At 33.6% G+C, this 17,755-nt stretch overlaps 2 protein-coding genes across 5 annotated transcripts; one reads left to right on the top strand and one right to left on the bottom strand.

The window, feature by feature from the left end:
* Positions 1–3,544: 3,544 nt before the first annotated feature.
* Positions 3,545–14,052, bottom strand: LOC105154528 (C2 domain-containing protein 5). 3 transcript variants are annotated; one of them, XM_011070114.2, is made up of 15 exons: positions 13,893–14,052; positions 13,011–13,405; positions 12,784–12,924; positions 12,360–12,576; positions 12,086–12,211; positions 9,139–11,366; positions 8,599–8,748; positions 8,256–8,424; positions 7,033–7,840; positions 6,628–6,948; positions 6,285–6,483; positions 5,958–6,133; positions 5,634–5,759; positions 5,406–5,552; positions 3,545–5,328 (listed from the first exon to the last, which is right to left on the bottom strand). In XM_011070114.2, the coding sequence occupies exons 2-15, from the start codon at positions 13,375–13,377 to the stop codon at positions 5,242–5,244; spliced, it is 5,262 nt and encodes a 1,753-aa protein (XP_011068416.1). In that variant the 5' UTR covers positions 13,378–13,405; positions 13,893–14,052; the 3' UTR covers positions 3,545–5,241. The 3 variants fall into 3 exon arrangements, with proteins under 3 accessions (XP_011068416.1, XP_087264327.1, XP_087264325.1); XM_087408201.1 differs by having other exon boundaries at positions 13,676–14,048; XM_087408199.1 differs by having other exon boundaries at positions 13,011–13,440; positions 13,893–14,048.
* Positions 14,053–14,092: 40 nt separating this feature from the next.
* On the top strand, positions 14,093–17,601 carry LOC105154529 (dnaJ homolog subfamily C member 11). 2 transcript variants are annotated; one of them, XM_011070115.2, is made up of 8 exons: positions 14,093–14,287; positions 14,682–14,811; positions 15,093–15,336; positions 15,510–15,829; positions 15,955–16,162; positions 16,242–16,800; positions 17,231–17,360; positions 17,434–17,601. In XM_011070115.2, exons 1-8 carry the CDS (start codon positions 14,216–14,218, stop codon positions 17,454–17,456), a joined length of 1,686 nt encoding a protein of 561 aa, XP_011068417.1. In that variant the 5' UTR covers positions 14,093–14,215; the 3' UTR covers positions 17,457–17,601. The 2 variants fall into 2 exon arrangements, with proteins under 2 accessions (XP_011068417.1, XP_087264328.1); XM_087408202.1 differs by lacking the exons at positions 17,231–17,360; positions 17,434–17,601 and adding an exon at positions 16,984–17,221.
* Positions 17,602–17,755: the final 154 nt, after the last annotated feature.

Here is a 17,755-nt window from a genome sequence, read left to right as displayed (position 1 = left end):
AATTGCAGAAAATATATACTTAAATAGTTATGTTTTAATAGTTTATTGTTTTTATATTTTTTTATTATAATAATAATAACGACTTTATTGAGTGCAACTATTAATATTAAAAATACAAAATAAAATATTATATTAGAATAAATAACATATTAATAAAATTAAAAATTTTTTTACGTTATTATTTAGGTTAAATACATAAAGTGTTACAACATGTTTCTAAATTACATCACGATTCTTCTAAATCGCACGTTGCCTAACAGTCTTTTTTACATTTCTTATATTTTTATTCCATTTATAATTATGTAAAACTCTATATATATATATTGTAAACTTGCAAAGTGTTTTTCTTTCACATAGAAACTCCTCAAAATTACCTCCTGAAATTCTAATTCCTGAAATACTAAAACTTGTACTTCTAAAAATTATGAAAAATATTTTTATAATAAATCTATAATCTTTTCTCTTTCTTACATAATTTTTAAACATTTTTGCATTATTATAACTTTTTTTAAATGAGGAATTTCAATAAGCCTGCAAATGATTTTAATGGAAATGAGATTTTGACAATCTTCATCAAGGAACAACTCCCCAAGTCAAGAGAAAATAAAAATGACGTTATTTTGACATTATAAAAGTCAAAATGATAATTTTTGGTTATAAAATTTGATTATTTATTGATGTTACCAAAATAAAATCATTTTAACTTTTTGTTGATTTTTATATGTTCCTTGGCTTATATAAATTGTACTATTTACAGACTTATAAAAATCCTCATTTAAAATATTATATATATAGTAATGCCAAAAAATTATGAAAAAATTATACATAGAAAGAAGAAAGAATGTAGTTTATTATTCTGTAAAAATCTTAAAAACATTCTTTATTATTTTCGAATTTTAAGTCTTTATATGAAAATCGATGCGCGATTTCTGCAACTTTGTCTGCAAGTGTCTTATAGCAGCACAGTTAAAAGAACACTCGAGTTTGAGCTGACTAAAACAACGGCACGAACGGACTCCGAAGATTAATATCCCACTGTTGACTTCTTAGCAATTAACTACGCGGCAATATTTGTTCTTCCCTGCTGTCACCTATCTCATCGACCATTCTATATCCAAAGCAGCTTTTTATCGCGAATACCGCGAACATCGCGACGATTGCAGAATCCCGTTGTATCATTTCCTTATTTAATCCATATGTATATAGCATATATCGTATTTTATTCCGGGACGTAATTTATGTCGTTCGACAAATAGGGACCAAGTAACATCATCGCAAAGCATAAAGTAACTGGATCTTACATGACTTAGTACCCAATATCTCAAGGTAAATGAACCAATGGACATGATCCAATTAATTATTGGACGCAAAATGATAAAATTTTTTAAATATTAAGTTTCTAATGATCTCTAAATAAACTTTTTGTTGGATCTTAATACTTATATAATTCTTGTATGAATTTATATACTACGTATGTAGTCCCTAGAAACGCGCGCTGAAATGATTTTTCGCTCATATTGGGTCATTTAAAAAGTATCCGCGGTTTTTTCATTCAAAAATTGAACAAAAAACCGCGGATACTTTTTAAATGACCTAATATTTTCTTCAATAATAAGTTATATAATGTTCACATTTTAATGATTTCTATATATATATAGAGCAATACATATTTGTAACAATATAAATATATAAGTTTCTATAAATATATTGAATTTAATTATAGGAGAATGTAAGCATGATATATCCTTCTTGTGGATTAATAGATCATATCTGCATCTCCAATTAAAGTTGAATGTTGTTGGAGAAAATTAGTCTTATCTAATGTTGCAACTTCAAAAAAATTTATTACAATAATTAATGAGATGATAATGAATTTTGAATCTACGACTAAAAATTTAGGTGACAACTCTAATTTTATAAAGTAATCGAACAAGCTAAAGTACAAACAATTAGATAATCAATTGTCAAGACATTAATAGATATAATATATAGAGGAAAGAACAGTTTATATATAATCAATCGGAAAAAACAGTTTATACATTATCAATTCATCAATTAATGTTTAACTTTTGTACTAATAAAAAAGATTCACATTAATTATGATATAAAAATAAAAAAGTTCACATTAATTGATTACAACAAGTCATCCACTTTTGATAATCCACATAAGTTGACTGTAACACAGGTACTAATTTCTATATTTTGTAACTCGAAATACGAATTGCAAAACTTCATCAATCAGGAAATTTTGCGATCATTAGAATTTGGAAATTTTGCATTTCAAGTAACAACTAAGTACGAGCATTTGGACTATTAGAAAATGTGTAATTAAAGACGATTTCCATTGGATAGGATAATCTGAAACTCTTTGGACTAACATCAATACATGAAAAAATAAAATTGTTAAATAATGAGCGTTCTTACGTTACAATTAGACATGTTTAAGAAAATAATACTTAGAGTAGTCTCCCGTTGCGCGGAAAATAATGAAATTTGAAGTATGAAATTTTTATACTGAAGATGGCTTAATGTAGGCCGAAACGTCTGTAACATTTAATTTTTGTAATTCGATTATAAATTTTTGTAATCAAATATAATTACTCGCTAAGGATATCTTGTGTTCGTAATGTATGCCCTTTATCTTTCCGTTTTTAAATTTTGACCACGTATTGACATTTATTGTTTAAACAATAGAAAGTATATACTTACTATTTCGTTATATATCCGTTTTCCTTTTATAGGTTTTCATAAAACCTTGTCTTTAAGAAGAGTGTACTCAAAACACATCCACAAACAATTCGAAATGAATGTGATTTACAACAGCAAATTCTAATAATTAAAAAATTAAAGAATTTTTTAAAATATTCGAATGTTTAGCATGGATATATAAAATTATAAATATAAGTACAAACAATAATTGCAATTAAAAGCATAATTTTAGATACGTGTATTATTTTTATGGCTGGTAATATTTTAAGTATTATGCTATTTTAACGTGTAATTTGAGCATTTAAGAAGATACGCAGAAAATCATAGTAAAAGTAGTGGAACAGTGAATACAAATTAAAAATTGTAGATAATTTTTAAAGATTTGGAGATACATGCATAGTTTCATCTTTCAGACATAATAAAGTACAAACAACAGCGTCTACAAAGCGCTAAAAAAATGCTATATATACTTTTTTAAGCGCTTTTTAATGCTTTGTAGGTGCTGTGTGCTTGGGTGATAATCAAAAGATTCCTAGTGTTCTATTTATTTCAATAAAAGAGAGAGAAAATAAATTTTAAATTTTAGATAATTTTTATATAATTAAATAATTAAAATACCTGATCTTGCATAAAAATACGGATCTCCAGGTGACAGAGCCATTTCAAAAGTTTCTGTTAGCTTTTCCAATTAATTATTGAAAACAGATGTTTACACTACTAAATTGGACATAACATTACTCTTTCTCCTTTCTTATTATTATCCCTCTTTACGTTTTGATGTTTAAGAACACAATTTGTTTATTAAAGAAAAAAATATAACGCAAGAAAAGTCAAATATTTTTAAACAATTTAATAGTGATAACAGAGAAAACAATGAGAGTTTGACTAGAATTGATCATTCGAATGGACATTTTGCTTCACAGTTGGATAGTATTGTGTAGTTATGGTTGATCAGGTAAATGAGATAAATACAATATATAATTTATAAATTATTATGTGTTCAAATAGTATTAGATATTAGATATAGAAATCTTTATCTTAATACTTAAATAATAAAATACAACATTTTTATATCATAATTCAACATGTTTTTGGTTATATAATGTTATTCGAGTAAAGAATGCACGTTTTGTTCGAGTACAATTGCAATAAATAACATTATTACATAACTTATTCCTGAATACGTATTCAAATAATTTCATTATCATTTTTTATTCAGTGGAAGAATGCTAATTAATAATACGTATTTTTACAGAATGTGACCAATAAAAATATCAAATAAACTTTATCATTTCAATATCGACCACTCGTTTATTATCAAACATAGCAACATCTATCTTTAAATTAATAATTTTTTATAAACTTTTCATCATTCGTATTGATACTTTTTTTTAAATATTAACACAACCAAAGACACAAAATATTAACAATCTAAGCGGATTATTTTGTATTTAATCTTTTAAGGTGACAATCTTGCTGTTTTATTAATTTCATAGGTTTCGAGGAACTAAATTTGAGATCTGCGGTTATCGCTAAGTCTGGTTAGCAATATCCTGTATTAAGTAGAATATATTCTATACACGAAACTCTTTTTACAAAGTTTTTGAAGGCACCTAGTTACCAAAACTATATTTATTTCCGAAAAAGATAAATTGCTGTTTTACGGCCTGCAGCCTTTAAAAGAATTCTACTTTTTTTTTAAACCAGATTTAATCTTATGTTTTTTTTTAAATTTTTAGATATTTCCAAAAAAAGCTTTTTAGAAAAACTTTCAAAAATTGTGCATTCTACGGATTAATATCCTATAGTTCTATATTTATGAAGTAGTCTGTCATTTATAGTACAATCGGCACAATTTACATATTTCTACATAGTTTCAAAGTTCTACATAGTTAAAATATTATTAGTTTAAAGTTTTTATGTATAGAGAATGATTAGCTTTCCGATTGTCACCATCAATAACGGATTACTTTGTGGTATAATTAAGTAATTATTAAATTATTACAAAAAATTGAAAAGTATCATACAACTGGGAAAATTAGTAACATCCTATACATTGGACTATTTCATAAGGCAAGATATCCCTCTGGAGACACATGTATATATGTATATATAATTATGTTTAGTCATTAGAATTAATAAATATTAAGCCATTTAAATATTTAATCATACAATAGATATTAAATATATAAGATATTTTAAATCTATAACAACAGGCTGATAGATTATATATCCTTTGTCGTATCTCATTACGTCTATTGTATTAATTCATAAAGAAAATATTTTAAATATAAGTATTGGGTTTTTACTTTTATACAATAAATTAGTAATAAATAACAATATTGATTGTTACGAAGAAACATTTTAAGATTAGGCATTGTGCAATGCAGTAAAAATTTCATAATATACGATAATATACGATTCTATAATAGAATTAATATTGCCGAATTTAGTCATATTTATTTAGTCACATCATTAATTGCCTTTGTGTTAAATAGTCGTTCATGGCGGCGCTGAATGTGGAGGTTGGGGTCAGCAATTTGAGACAGCGCTGTGTTTCTCATCTGCATAATAAGATACTGTTACAACATCGCCACCCACATTAATGAGACATTGACCCTAGAAATATATTTTTTATAAAATATGCAACCAGCATGGGAATATGCTTGCACGTTAAATAATATATTTTTACTAACTTGATTTTTGTGAGGGCTGTGAAGAAGCACGCACTGCGTCATAAAGAATGCTACCATGGCGTTACCGCCTAATGCCGTAATGTGCGCGCGAACAATCGCCAAAACTTCCATTACAAAACTATGAGTAAAACCACTCAATCCACCATTCTATAACATCATCAGAATTGTTATCGTTATATTTTATAACATTTCGTCGAGAATAATTACTATGGATTCTACAAAATTTACCTCCCGTATCGATGTACTTTCGCGAATGAAAAAGAAATTTAAATTGCCTTGATATCTCTCTATTCTTCCACCTGGTAGATAAGATAAAGGCGTTATGTCCACGCCATATCTTCCTTTTAAAGGCACCTATAATGAATTAAAATATGAAAAAGTTCTCATATTATTCATGCTTAACATTTACCATAAATTTAAAGGTAGAAATTGAGAGAAAATGATAACACATGATAACAGTATAAATATTAAGTTTATATATATATATATATATATATATATATATATATAAAATAACATATATATACATTTATTTAAAAGAAATATTCTTACATGTTTACGTCTATGACTAGTAAATGATTTTATACGCAAAGGTGAGCGTGGTCTTGGCTTTTGTACAGGAGTACCACTTAATGTGGGATTTCCCGCACAAGTACGTGTTGCATTGTCGAATATAACATTGTTCTCTAAATGATCCTCGTCTAAGCTGAATATCATATCACTGTCATCTGGTATAAGAAATAAAAAAAAAAAGAATTAATTTTTCCCTTAAAATATACATTAACGATAGCATAATCATAAATTGTAATATAAAATCCGATAATAATTCCCGATAAAAATAGAAAAGTAATTTGTAAACAGAACTGTTTAAAAAAATACCTGATTTTCTCACTTGATCCTTACTCAAGGAACGACACACAATTTTCCTTTTATATTTATTCGTACTCAAAGGTTCCCCTAAGCCAAGTGCCATACCAACAACGGTCAGTTGTATCTCGTCTTGTTCGGGTAATGCTACTTTAAACTGCATATCGCACAGCGCACATGGAACCATCCGTCTTAATTTAAAATATAAGGACTAAAATAAAGTGAAAAAACATTTTACTAAAATAAAAATACTTCTTTTCCACGAAGCATATTTTCAATTAAACATACGCGAACAAATAAAGACATTTTCCAAAGTGAAGACGTTTTCTATGAAACAATTTAGAGATGAAAATACCTGAAGTAATCTGGCAAAATATTTCGATGGCATCGATGCGAATTGTCCCATAGGAATTTTAGCCCTTGAGATTTGCGTGAACATTTGTAAATTCCTGACAATTTCTAAATCTTCGAGGCCAGGTATGGTTTGTGTGTTAACGACATGGAAATCATCAGGTGGTCTGTTGTCCATTAATGACGATATCCGGTCCATATCCTCGATGTCATCCACTTCCAAGACACACGCATCGCGAGTACCCAATCCAAGATCGAGTTCCGGCAGATCCTCGTCTGATTCGTCTGTATCAGAAGTACTCGGAATGCGTCCATTTTCGACTTCCTACAATCGCGTCACGATTATAATTAACGATCAAACCCTAGGATGATATTCTCTGAAATGAAAACGGTGCTAAGTCCCACATACGTTGACTCCGATAGGTTTCAGACGATAAAACTCTCTATTCTTCTTCACCGTTTCTACGATAGACTTTTGCATTTCCCCCAACTGCTCCTCGTTGTGCCACGAATTTCCAGACGCTATTTGCGGGATGGTGGGTGGTGGCAGAGCCGTCAAATAAATTGCGGTGCCTACCGCCATTCCGATTACAAGTCGTTCGCCCACAGAAACCTGCAATCTGAGACCGAAGACCGCATTCATGCCTTTAATCTTGAGCTTGTTCAACAATAAACTATGTAGCTCGTATTCCAAAAATGGCAGGCAATCGGATATCTCCTTCGCGTTCAGTTCGCCCCGCAGGTCCTTCTTGCTTTTGCACACAGTCGCTTGAATGAAGCAGCCTCTTCCAGTCATCGGTATATTTGCGGGCACTTCTATAGTAGTGAACATTACATCTGGGACTTTGGCACGTTTGCATATGGCACATTTTGATACATTAACTCTAAATGGCACGCTACCCTCGCTATAAGGGAGATGGCACAGGTTGCATCGCAATTGAGACTGGCCGCAGGAGCCCTCGTGATCGTTGCTCTCGGAAGAATGTTTGCATATCTTCCCATTTTGCCGTTCCGAGTGAGTCACGACGGATACATCGCCGTCGACTCTCTCCGCCTTCATCACTACGGACTTTTGCTGGCTCTTTTCTGAATCCACGGCAGCCGCGGGTACACCTTGCTGAAGTTTATTCAAAACGACACCGTCCGAATCTTGACCGGAATTATGAAAATTTATGACTGCCGCGGTACCGGAAGCACTTAGCACACACACGTCGTCACTGTAAAAAAAATGCACAATATTATTGATACAAAGAGATACTAGAAAGGATTAAACTCATTACAAAATAAATTAACATCAATTCTTTCCGCTCGTATAATTTATACAAAAATAATAAATAGTAAACCCAGGTCAATACATTAAACTTAATCATAATATGTTAATGTAATTAGATATATGAGATAGTTATGTATTTTTGCAGCTGATGAGGACTAAGTATAGTTGAAACGTATCGTTGAAACTTATCGTCGGAAAATTATAATTTGTGAATAATAAATATTTTTTTTACATCTATAGCTCATTTAATATATTAACCTGGATTTACTATTTATTATTTTACGAAAAACTATTGTTCTTATTTTAAAAAAAATTGTGTCTTATGGTAATAAGACATGCAACAAATATAAAACTCTTACCATATACTGGTTTCTTCTTTGTAGCCTATAACAACGTTGCAAGCTAATGCTCTCGCGTGCGATCTAACTTCCATTCTAATTTCAGTCCACCACGAATCACGGCCCTCCGGCTCCTCCAGATTACTTATCCTCTCGAGTAATTTTACCGACTTCGAGCTCACTAGACCACCTATTCCATCATGCATATAATTCAGTTCGTTATTATTATGTTTAATTTACACAAACTTTATATTTGTTAAGTGAATCGACTAGATTTATTTATTATTGTAAAGAACCAAATATGATGTCTCACATTGAAGAAGTAGTCTTCAAGACGCCTCATGTACTTAATAAACTTAATTACCTATATGTAATATGAAGCCAGGTGGATAATGTTGCATAGTAATAAATGGATACTCTAACATTTCCAACGTATCTTGATTCATAGGTCTGACGACTGCAGTCGATGTCCTTAAGGGTCCTGCTATCGATCTGTCACTGCCGAGAGAGTTACCTGAGACACGAAAATGTAAACTTTTCACCCTTTTCTCTCTCTTTTTAATCAAATCTTTATAACTGAAGTTTTAACTAAATTCTAAATATATATATATGATTTCATTTGTAGACAATTTGTCTTTCATAAAACAAAAATTAAAATAGAGAGAAATTAAAAGAAACAAATTTTTAATTGTCACCAAGAGAGTTAAGAGACACGAATGTATAAACTTTTCACCCTTTTCTCTCCTTTTTTAATCAAATCTTTATAACTAAAGTTCTAAGAAGAAAGAAAGAATATTTTAATTTTGAACGTGCAATAATTATAGTATAATTTCTATCTTTCTTCTTATTCTAAAAAAATAGTAAATTTATCTCATTCTTTAGTGAGAAGAATAATTTAATATACCTTTAGGAGTAACGCTCAGATCGGAATCACTCGATCTCCGGTGAAGTGGCACGTTGGCAAGCGTTCTGGTCGCCGGTGACTGGGACATTTTCGGAGCCATCGTGGGAACGGCCGGAAGTGGACAGGACGGACTGACCGACGTCTCATCTTGCTGCCTAAGATCGGGAGAAGGATGGGACACACGCGAGTTGTAAGTTATATTAGCATTGTTAGTGGGCATAGCGCAATCAATATGACGTGATGTTTTTTCTAGATTACAAGTGCAACTAACAGACACCGTGGATACCGCGTCGGGTTTCCTGCGGCCGTTCCTCGGCGAGGTTCCGGATGAACCGTCATGCGGACGGTGAAACGCAGGAGATGGAGATACGCGCGTGCGGTCGGTTAAACTAATGAGAGAAGAGCCACAGGAACGAGAGGTGGCATAGGGAATAGGATGCTGACTTGAGGAAAGGCGTTCAGGATTTGAGCGAACGCGAGGAACGCGAGGAACGCGAAGAAAAACGTCCTTCGTGTGACATCTATGCGACAAACGTCTCCTCGTGGATGCGCCATGGAAAGGAAATCTGTCGAACGAATTCCTCGACTTTCTTGAGTCTTTGCGGAAAACCTTCCTCTCGAGCTTTCTCTTCTTGCTCCTCAATGATACATTTCTTTTGTTGTGACACGTGGATACCATCATCTTCGTGTCGATCAGCTTGATCAAATCACGCATGCTTCTCCGTCTCTCGATGGTCGCCATCGCGCAAGCTTCTTCGTTCGATAAGCTAATCCGTGTCGTTACATGCGGTAAACTAATAGCCAGATTCTTCTCCTTGTCTGCGTTTATGTGATCTTCCGATTTTTCAATGCAAGAAGGAGACTTGAGTCGCGCCGATAAATCTTCATGTTTCGTCAAATAAACACGATGTGTCTCGGAAACTGACGACCTAGATATAACACTGCTATGCCGCTTATCATTCTCTATTTTTAAATTTTTTTTATGCTCGCTTTCAGAAGTGTCGGACACTTGTCTTAAGTCATCGATCTCTTGATTATCAGACGAATGAGATAATTCTGAAGTAAAGATATTGGCCTCGGTTAGAACGTATGAATTTGTAATATCAGGCTGACTTTCGCTATTCGAGAACCCAGACGCGTCGATCGACGTATCCGAGTCTATGCTGTCTTGAGTGTCCACGGTGATTATAGGGATCGTATCGTTTCGTACGATGTCTTCCGTTCTCGCTAAATTTGGACTTAATAGTGAACGATTCATCGATTCCATCTGCAGAGTAGAATCCGTGCAGCTTTCCGCGCTGGAGTGCGTAATGGGAATTCTCTCCTGGAGGCTCGACGAGTCTTCCGCTTTGTCGGAGTCTCTGTCAATCGAGTATCTCGAATCGTCCAAAATATTGTAGCTCGTGGTGTCCTCCGACAATTCGTCATCTGTAGAATTACCGTCATCGAAGGAGGACGTCTCCGTTTCATCGATCAAGGACGCGACATCCTGTCTCTGCTCTTCGCTCTGGATGTTTCTATCTACATTTTCATGAAGATTTTCTCTACAGCGTGTTTCTTTCTTTACCTCTTCATTGGGTTGTTCTTCGCTGGAAAAAACTGAAATAGGATCAGTATTTTTTATATTTTCCAGAGGCATGTTATGTATAGATCCAATCAGTAACGCGGCCATTATCCCACCAGTCTTGGTTTCTTTGAGACTTCTGTCTTTCTCGGGATTCATGGCGAACGAACTGATCGTATTAGTTTCAGAATCGGACTTCGCGGCAGAGTGATTTTCTTCGCCGACCGAGTCAAATTTGCTACGCAGGTGTTTGATTTGCTTGGAGAGACGATCTTTTGGCGATTCTTTCTTCGTATCCTCCGGCGTTAACATAGTGCGTATAGACCTCATCGTCTCATCGATTAAATTCCGGCTAATTTCCGGAGACGGAGTGACATCTGAACTACTGGACGCGGTTATCCTTAGACTCACCATGCTCGACGTATTGGATCGTAAAAAAGGAATACGCTTGATATGTTTCCTTCGCGCTCCAGCAAAATATCCAGGAGCCTTTGTAGCGCGTTCCAGGCGCGTTAGAGACGATGTGGATTGCATGTAAAACGGGAGATTCCTGTTTCTATGAATGGGATACGAAGCGGGAGTTAAAATAGGGATGAACGGCACGCTGTTGTCAGAATAACATTCCGTTCGCGCTATCGTGCGTGAGGAAAGCGCAAATGCGATCCTATGCAAACGCATGAGGGTAAGGAACAAGAAGAAAAGTATCAATTAATTCGTATACTTCCTAAAAAGTATAATATAATTAAAAACAATGAGATGGACGATTTAATTCAAGCGATCAGGAAAGAGTATAAATTAGGTGCTATTTATGAAGAGTAAACAGTATAACAGTTTCTTTTTCAAACATTGAACATAAAACCAAGTGCTTTAAAGAAATTATAAAGTGTAAAGCTAATTCTATTACGTAAAAAAGATTAGATTAAATTAGTAGATATGGAATTAAGAAAATATTTCAATGTCAATTGACTGCCAATTCAGATATCAACGTTTTATTAACGATGATAAGCAATTTGATTTGATCTATTCGTAATATCGAAGTAACGACAACCTAAATGAAAGATAATCAGCATTTAATTACAGATAAAATTAATTCGTCCAATAAATTCGGATCATATCTATCTGCCGCACATTATTTTCAACCACAGGAATAGAACGTCTCAGCCGTAAAATAGCTATATTTCCTTGTATGAAATTCTCGAAATAGCTTGTTTGCGAGCGCCAACTTTAACGTAGATTATGTGAGTTGGCGACACCTATTTAATTGATTCGTACGATGCCAGATGAAATTGCGCAATAATTTATCGTTTATCATTTATGATCGAATTATATTTGAACAAGGACTGCCCGGTAATTCATAACTGGATATGTAATAGAAGTACTCACTCTTCGATATTAATGCTGTCGCAAGGAAAACCGAGAACATCATGTAGTTTTACAAGCGTTACTGCAGTGCCTATACCTCTGGCAACGATACCGGATTCGCCTTCCAGATCGAAGTTTTGCAGATATCTAATGCCAAATATCGAATTATAAAATAAAATAGCAAGCATATTTTTAGATACTAAATGTTTTAAATCAATTTAATTTTTACTTGAGTATTATGACGAAATATTATAATAAAAATAATTGAAAGTTTTTCTAGAAAAATAAAATTTACCCAATCACAGCATTTCCACCAAGATCCAGTGCTTTTAATCCAATCTTTCTTTGGACCTCTCCGCTCAATTTAAAAAATAGAGTCTGTCGTGCCTCGTTCGATGCTCTAGGTGTTCTTATTTTATCAATCCACTTGTATTCCGGATCGTCACTAACTACAAGTTCTTCAACAAATCCATGTATCATTTGAGCATGATATCCATATGGTATATTAGGTGCTAAAATGTATTTAAAATATTTATTGCAGATTTCAAAACATTTCTTATAGCAAACTTATACAAGTAACATAAATATTAAATTTGGAAAGCTAACAATTCAATAAAAAATGAATTATAAAATTAGATATATTATATAAAATGAAGTATCCTACGTAATATTTATTTCTCTCTTAAAATTATCACTATGTAAAAATTAAATATACTTACAGTAAAAAAATTGTACTCCACAGGACGACTGTCTGAACTTATTGAAATCAGAGAACAGCTCTACTTTAATGATAATATTAACTTCGCCACGTATGCCATGCATTGTATCATATACAGGTATCCATCCAGTCATAACTGATCCTATAAAAAATATACAGGCAAAGAGAAAATATTTGAAAAATACGCAAAATGTATAAGTGTATCTCTTATAGTATATTATATATCACCTTGAGAACCAGCAGTGGTGTTCATAGCTGCCTCTACGGTCCAAATATTTTTTACAGAAGGCAGCACACCAGGTAACAACAACGGATTAAGATTTATGTAAACTTTGCCTATTGCATCGTTGGCAGAATACGTGTCATGGTCCATTAATCTGATTTGCAACGGTTCGTCTTGCAGCTCTGCATCGTCAACTTCAAATCTATACCATTCTGAGTTCCATTGCGGATTCAGGGACTTTCGGCACACGTCTGTCTTGTAAGTTATATTGCCAAATTTCAATTCTACGTAAGCGTCTGTCGTGTCACCGGAACGGTCCATCACTGGCAGATTACGACCTGCCAGTATCTTCACTTTTATTTTTCCAGGCATCGTGTAACTTTGATCCTCAACAAGCGATCTATCCATGAAAATAGATTCCACTCATTTACTTATCTGCATCATGTTAAGGTAATTATAATTATTCAGTTTACATGAAACATTTATGATTGTGTCATCTAAATTGAACAATTATTTACATTAATATAAAAAAAAATATATTTATAATATTCAAATAACATAGAAATTATAATTTACAGATAAATTTATAATCAAATATTTTATATCATAAACATATTATATTAAAAAAAATTATATTAAATATATTAAATATATCTACAAATGTACGTACAGCTTCTATACTTCTTTGCACCAAGTAGTACGTTACACTTACACTTATTTAACAGATAACTTTTACGCTTTTATTATCTATTTATATATGATACCTTATAAGGCTGAATAAATACTTAAAAATGCTCTCAAAGTAGATGTTATTTATTCGTGAAATGTGAAATCCGATACGTGGCAAAACTAAAAATTCGCAAATTTCGCTAGCAATGTTCGCTCACCATGTCCCGCATTTAGCCCGGCAATGACACTTCGCGAGTGATTTAATAACGAACAGCTTGTCTGCGGATAATCACATCTTCCTAATTTTTCTCGCTCGACAATGCTCGACGATTAACCTCCCGATCTCTCTCGCTCCGGGTCCCTCCAATTTCGAACAGCGGGCTCCATCTAGTAGCGTCCGGGGGAACCGCACATCCTACCGGCCCGTGTTGTCCCCTCTGCGTGATAACCTATAAAAAGCTGGGAAAGAAACGGTGAGAAGCGAGTCGCCCGAGCTCACCGGAGACCCGTCGGCGCGCGTGCGAAATTCGCGGTTTTTAAAATGGACGACGAGACTGATCAGGAGACCACGATCGAGGACGACTACTACACGTTCCTGAACATCTCGAGAAACGTGAGAACACCTCGATTCGTTCCGTATGCAATTCGCCCGGTTTCCAAGGGGGTAGAAATCGAGTCTCGTACACCTTCCACGTGACACCTTCGTCCTCGGCACGCTGACGTAACGACGTGCTCCAGAGGATCCGTTTCCTTGCGACCGACACGAGGAATTGCGGATAAATTAATTGGAAAACGCGACGTCGATACTGTCTCGCTCGTTCTTAACATATTATTTATCCTGCAACATAATTTTTGGTTGCAGAACGCAAATCCGTTTGATCTTTGCATTATAAACGAGTGAATGTCATTTTAAATTCGTCCCTTTTCATCTTTTCTTTCATAAAAGTTACCTTTTATTTATGATGCAATCATATAGTCTGTTGTAATGATTGCCTTCGATGTTCTAGGCTAGTCCTGAAGATATCAGCAATGCATATCGCAGACTTAGTAGACTCTACCATCCAGATAAGCATGTGGATCCAACACTTAAAAAGGAAGCTGAGGTTCTTTTTAATCGCACAAAGAAAGCTTATGAAGGTATATTACAATATATTTAATATATGTATATTTGTATCAGAAGAATATTGATTTAGAATTTATTTCATATAACTGATACCTTGCAATTATTTTTGTTATTCTTTTATCATTATTATTGTAGCAAGTTATAAAATAAAATATTTAATTGCTTCTTTATTTATTTGCAATATGAATTTTTGATCTTAGAGCATTAAAATTATGTGTATTATATTAGTTTATTTATTTTTTTATTTTTTTTTATTTAAATATGAATCTTGAATGTAAAATGCTTGATATTGTAGTGTTGAACGATCCACATCAAAGGGCAATTTACGACTCGCTGGGAATCCGTGGATTGGAGACAGAAGGATGGGAAATAGTACAGCGTACAAAAACACCTCAAGAGATTCGCGAGGAATACGAGAGGCTGGCAAGGGAGAGAGAGGAGAGACGACTGCAGCAGCATACCAATCCCAAAGGCACTGTAACGGTAAACATCAATGCCACCGATCTTTTCAGTAAATACGATGAAGATTACAGCGATGGGTAAGATCGATCAGTCTAAATTATTACATTGATATTATTATGATAAAACATTGATATTATTATGATAAAACACAGTAAGAGATTGCTTAATAATGAAATTTATTATTAAACAGTATTACTAAATTTTAACAAATCAATAATTATAATCCTTGATTAAAAAGTTATGGATCTAGTTTCAGCAATGGACTGTTTTCATGCATCGAAGTCAGCGGAATGTCGTTTGCACAATCTATTGAAGCGCCTCTGACCCTGAGAGATACCGTGACTATGTCCGGTCAACTAGGAACCCAAAACGGTACTGGTTCCGGGTCTATCAATGTTTCAGCGAAAAGGCTGGTATCTTCAAAGGGTTGGATCGAAGTCGAGGTCGGAGCTGGCAACGGTCCAACGTTCTCCCTCAAAGCATTTCGCACATTAACGAAACGATTGTTTTGTGACGGTGCAACAATACTGCAGTTTACGTCGCATGGCGTGAAAGCTGGCTACGTTGGGAGTACGTTTACTTGCGGTTTTCATAATATAATTGTAACCATGTAATTCTTGGTTTCTTATATTATTCACATATTTATTTGTTTTATATATGGAAGGATATCTTGAACAAAATTGTTATATTTACAGCTCTTGCGATGCAATTGGATAAACATACGGTGGGATATCTTACGTACAGAGCTGGCATTCAAGACGCCATGAGCACAATGATTGTAAGAGACACGTCTCAATCGTACACGGCGTTTTCTATACATTTCGGACTTCTACATTCTTTTGTCAGCCTTAATTATACTTACAAAATGGAAGAAAAGCAACTTAAGCTTCGTGGTAGTGTCAAGTTAGTATTGTCAACATTTTTTTATTCTATTATCAATAAATTTAATAATTATGTATAATTTGGTCTATATAATTTATAGAGCCGGAACATTTGGTGCGTTTCTTGAATATGGCGCGGAAAAGAAGGTCTCCAAGCATAGCTCAGTCTCAGCGGCTGTACGCATCGGTGTTCCAACTGGCGTCACGTTAAAACTTAGATTGAGTCGCGCCTCGCAGGCGTACACGTTCCCTATCCATCTATGTGACGAAGTTCTTCCAGCTCCGGTTTTTTATGCCACTGTAGCACCTATAATCACTTGGACGGTCATTAAGAAGCTCATAATCGATCCCGTCGTGAAAGAGCGAACAGAGCGCGAGAAGGAGAAACAGAGAGAGATGAACAAGTCCAGAATGTTGGAGAAACAAAGGGAAGCCAAAGCGGCCACCGAACTAATGAAGGAAACCGTCAGCAGGATAAGAGCCGAGGAGGAATCCAAGAAAGGATTAATCATTACCAAAGCGTTGTACGGTCGATTCGTTTATCCACAAGATCGAGCTGCCACGGACGAAAGCGGACACAGAGACGAAATGATAGATGTAACGATTCCTTTGCAATGTTTAGTCAAGGATTCCAAACTGATCCTTCATAAAGCATCTAAGGTGCGCTCTTATAAACTTATCTCTTATGTCAAGAGTCTTTATTTCATTTAAATCTTATTTCTTATTTTATATTTCAAAATCTTCTGTGTGTCTATACTATAACTACAAATATATACTTGACGGGAGACGCTACCGTCTCTTCTGGTATATATAAAATTTGACACTTTATTTTACATAAATAAGATTTAATGTACAAAGAGGACCTCCTATAATTGAAGTAGTAAGCTATAAGTTGTAATGCCAAGAGAGTAATCGACTATGACCGATCAATTTCAGCTAAGTATTTATTTTTCCCAAAATTACAATTACCTCATTTCATTCTGTTATCGATTGTTAAAACTTTAATCTCCGTAATTTCTTATAAACTAAAGTATATATAAAGTGAAAATTGAAATATTTGTAAATCATATGAAATCGTATGTTGTTGCAGAGCCAATTACCTGGATTTTATGATCCATGTGTGGGAGAAGATAAGCAACTTTTGGTACAGTATCTCTTCCATACTCATACGCATGAATGCGTTATACAGGATGATGCACCTCTTAGGATACCAATCTCGTGTAAGAGTTCGCCTGTCTGTTACAAAAAAATTTGTATTTAACGATTTGTCAATATATTATTTGTATGTTTCAGCACACAAAGTGAATACTACTTGACATACAGATTCAACATCGAAATCAAAAACCAGTCGTCGCGGTTCCCGTCAATGATTGACATGTTACTTTGGTATAGATTTGTTCATTTTTAGAGGTTTAATTTTACATAAAGGGCAAAACATTAAATTGTTCGTTGATCCTTAAACTTTGTACATTAATGTCGTTTCTTCAGTAAAATGTATTTTATTATTTAAAAATAATTATAAAAATATTTTAAATATGTTACATTTCGCAGAAGTTTTGCGAAAAAAATGTTCTATAGAAAAAAAAATAGATCTTTATATAAATATTCAGTTGTA

The sequence above is a fragment of the Acromyrmex echinatior genome, chromosome 7 (genome assembly GCF_024713525.1).
Source record: "Acromyrmex echinatior isolate Ae372 chromosome 7, ASM2471352v2, whole genome shotgun sequence".
NCBI classification, from domain to species: domain Eukaryota; kingdom Metazoa; phylum Arthropoda; class Insecta; order Hymenoptera; family Formicidae; genus Acromyrmex; species Acromyrmex echinatior.
This window is presented reverse-complemented; position numbering and strand designations above follow the sequence as displayed.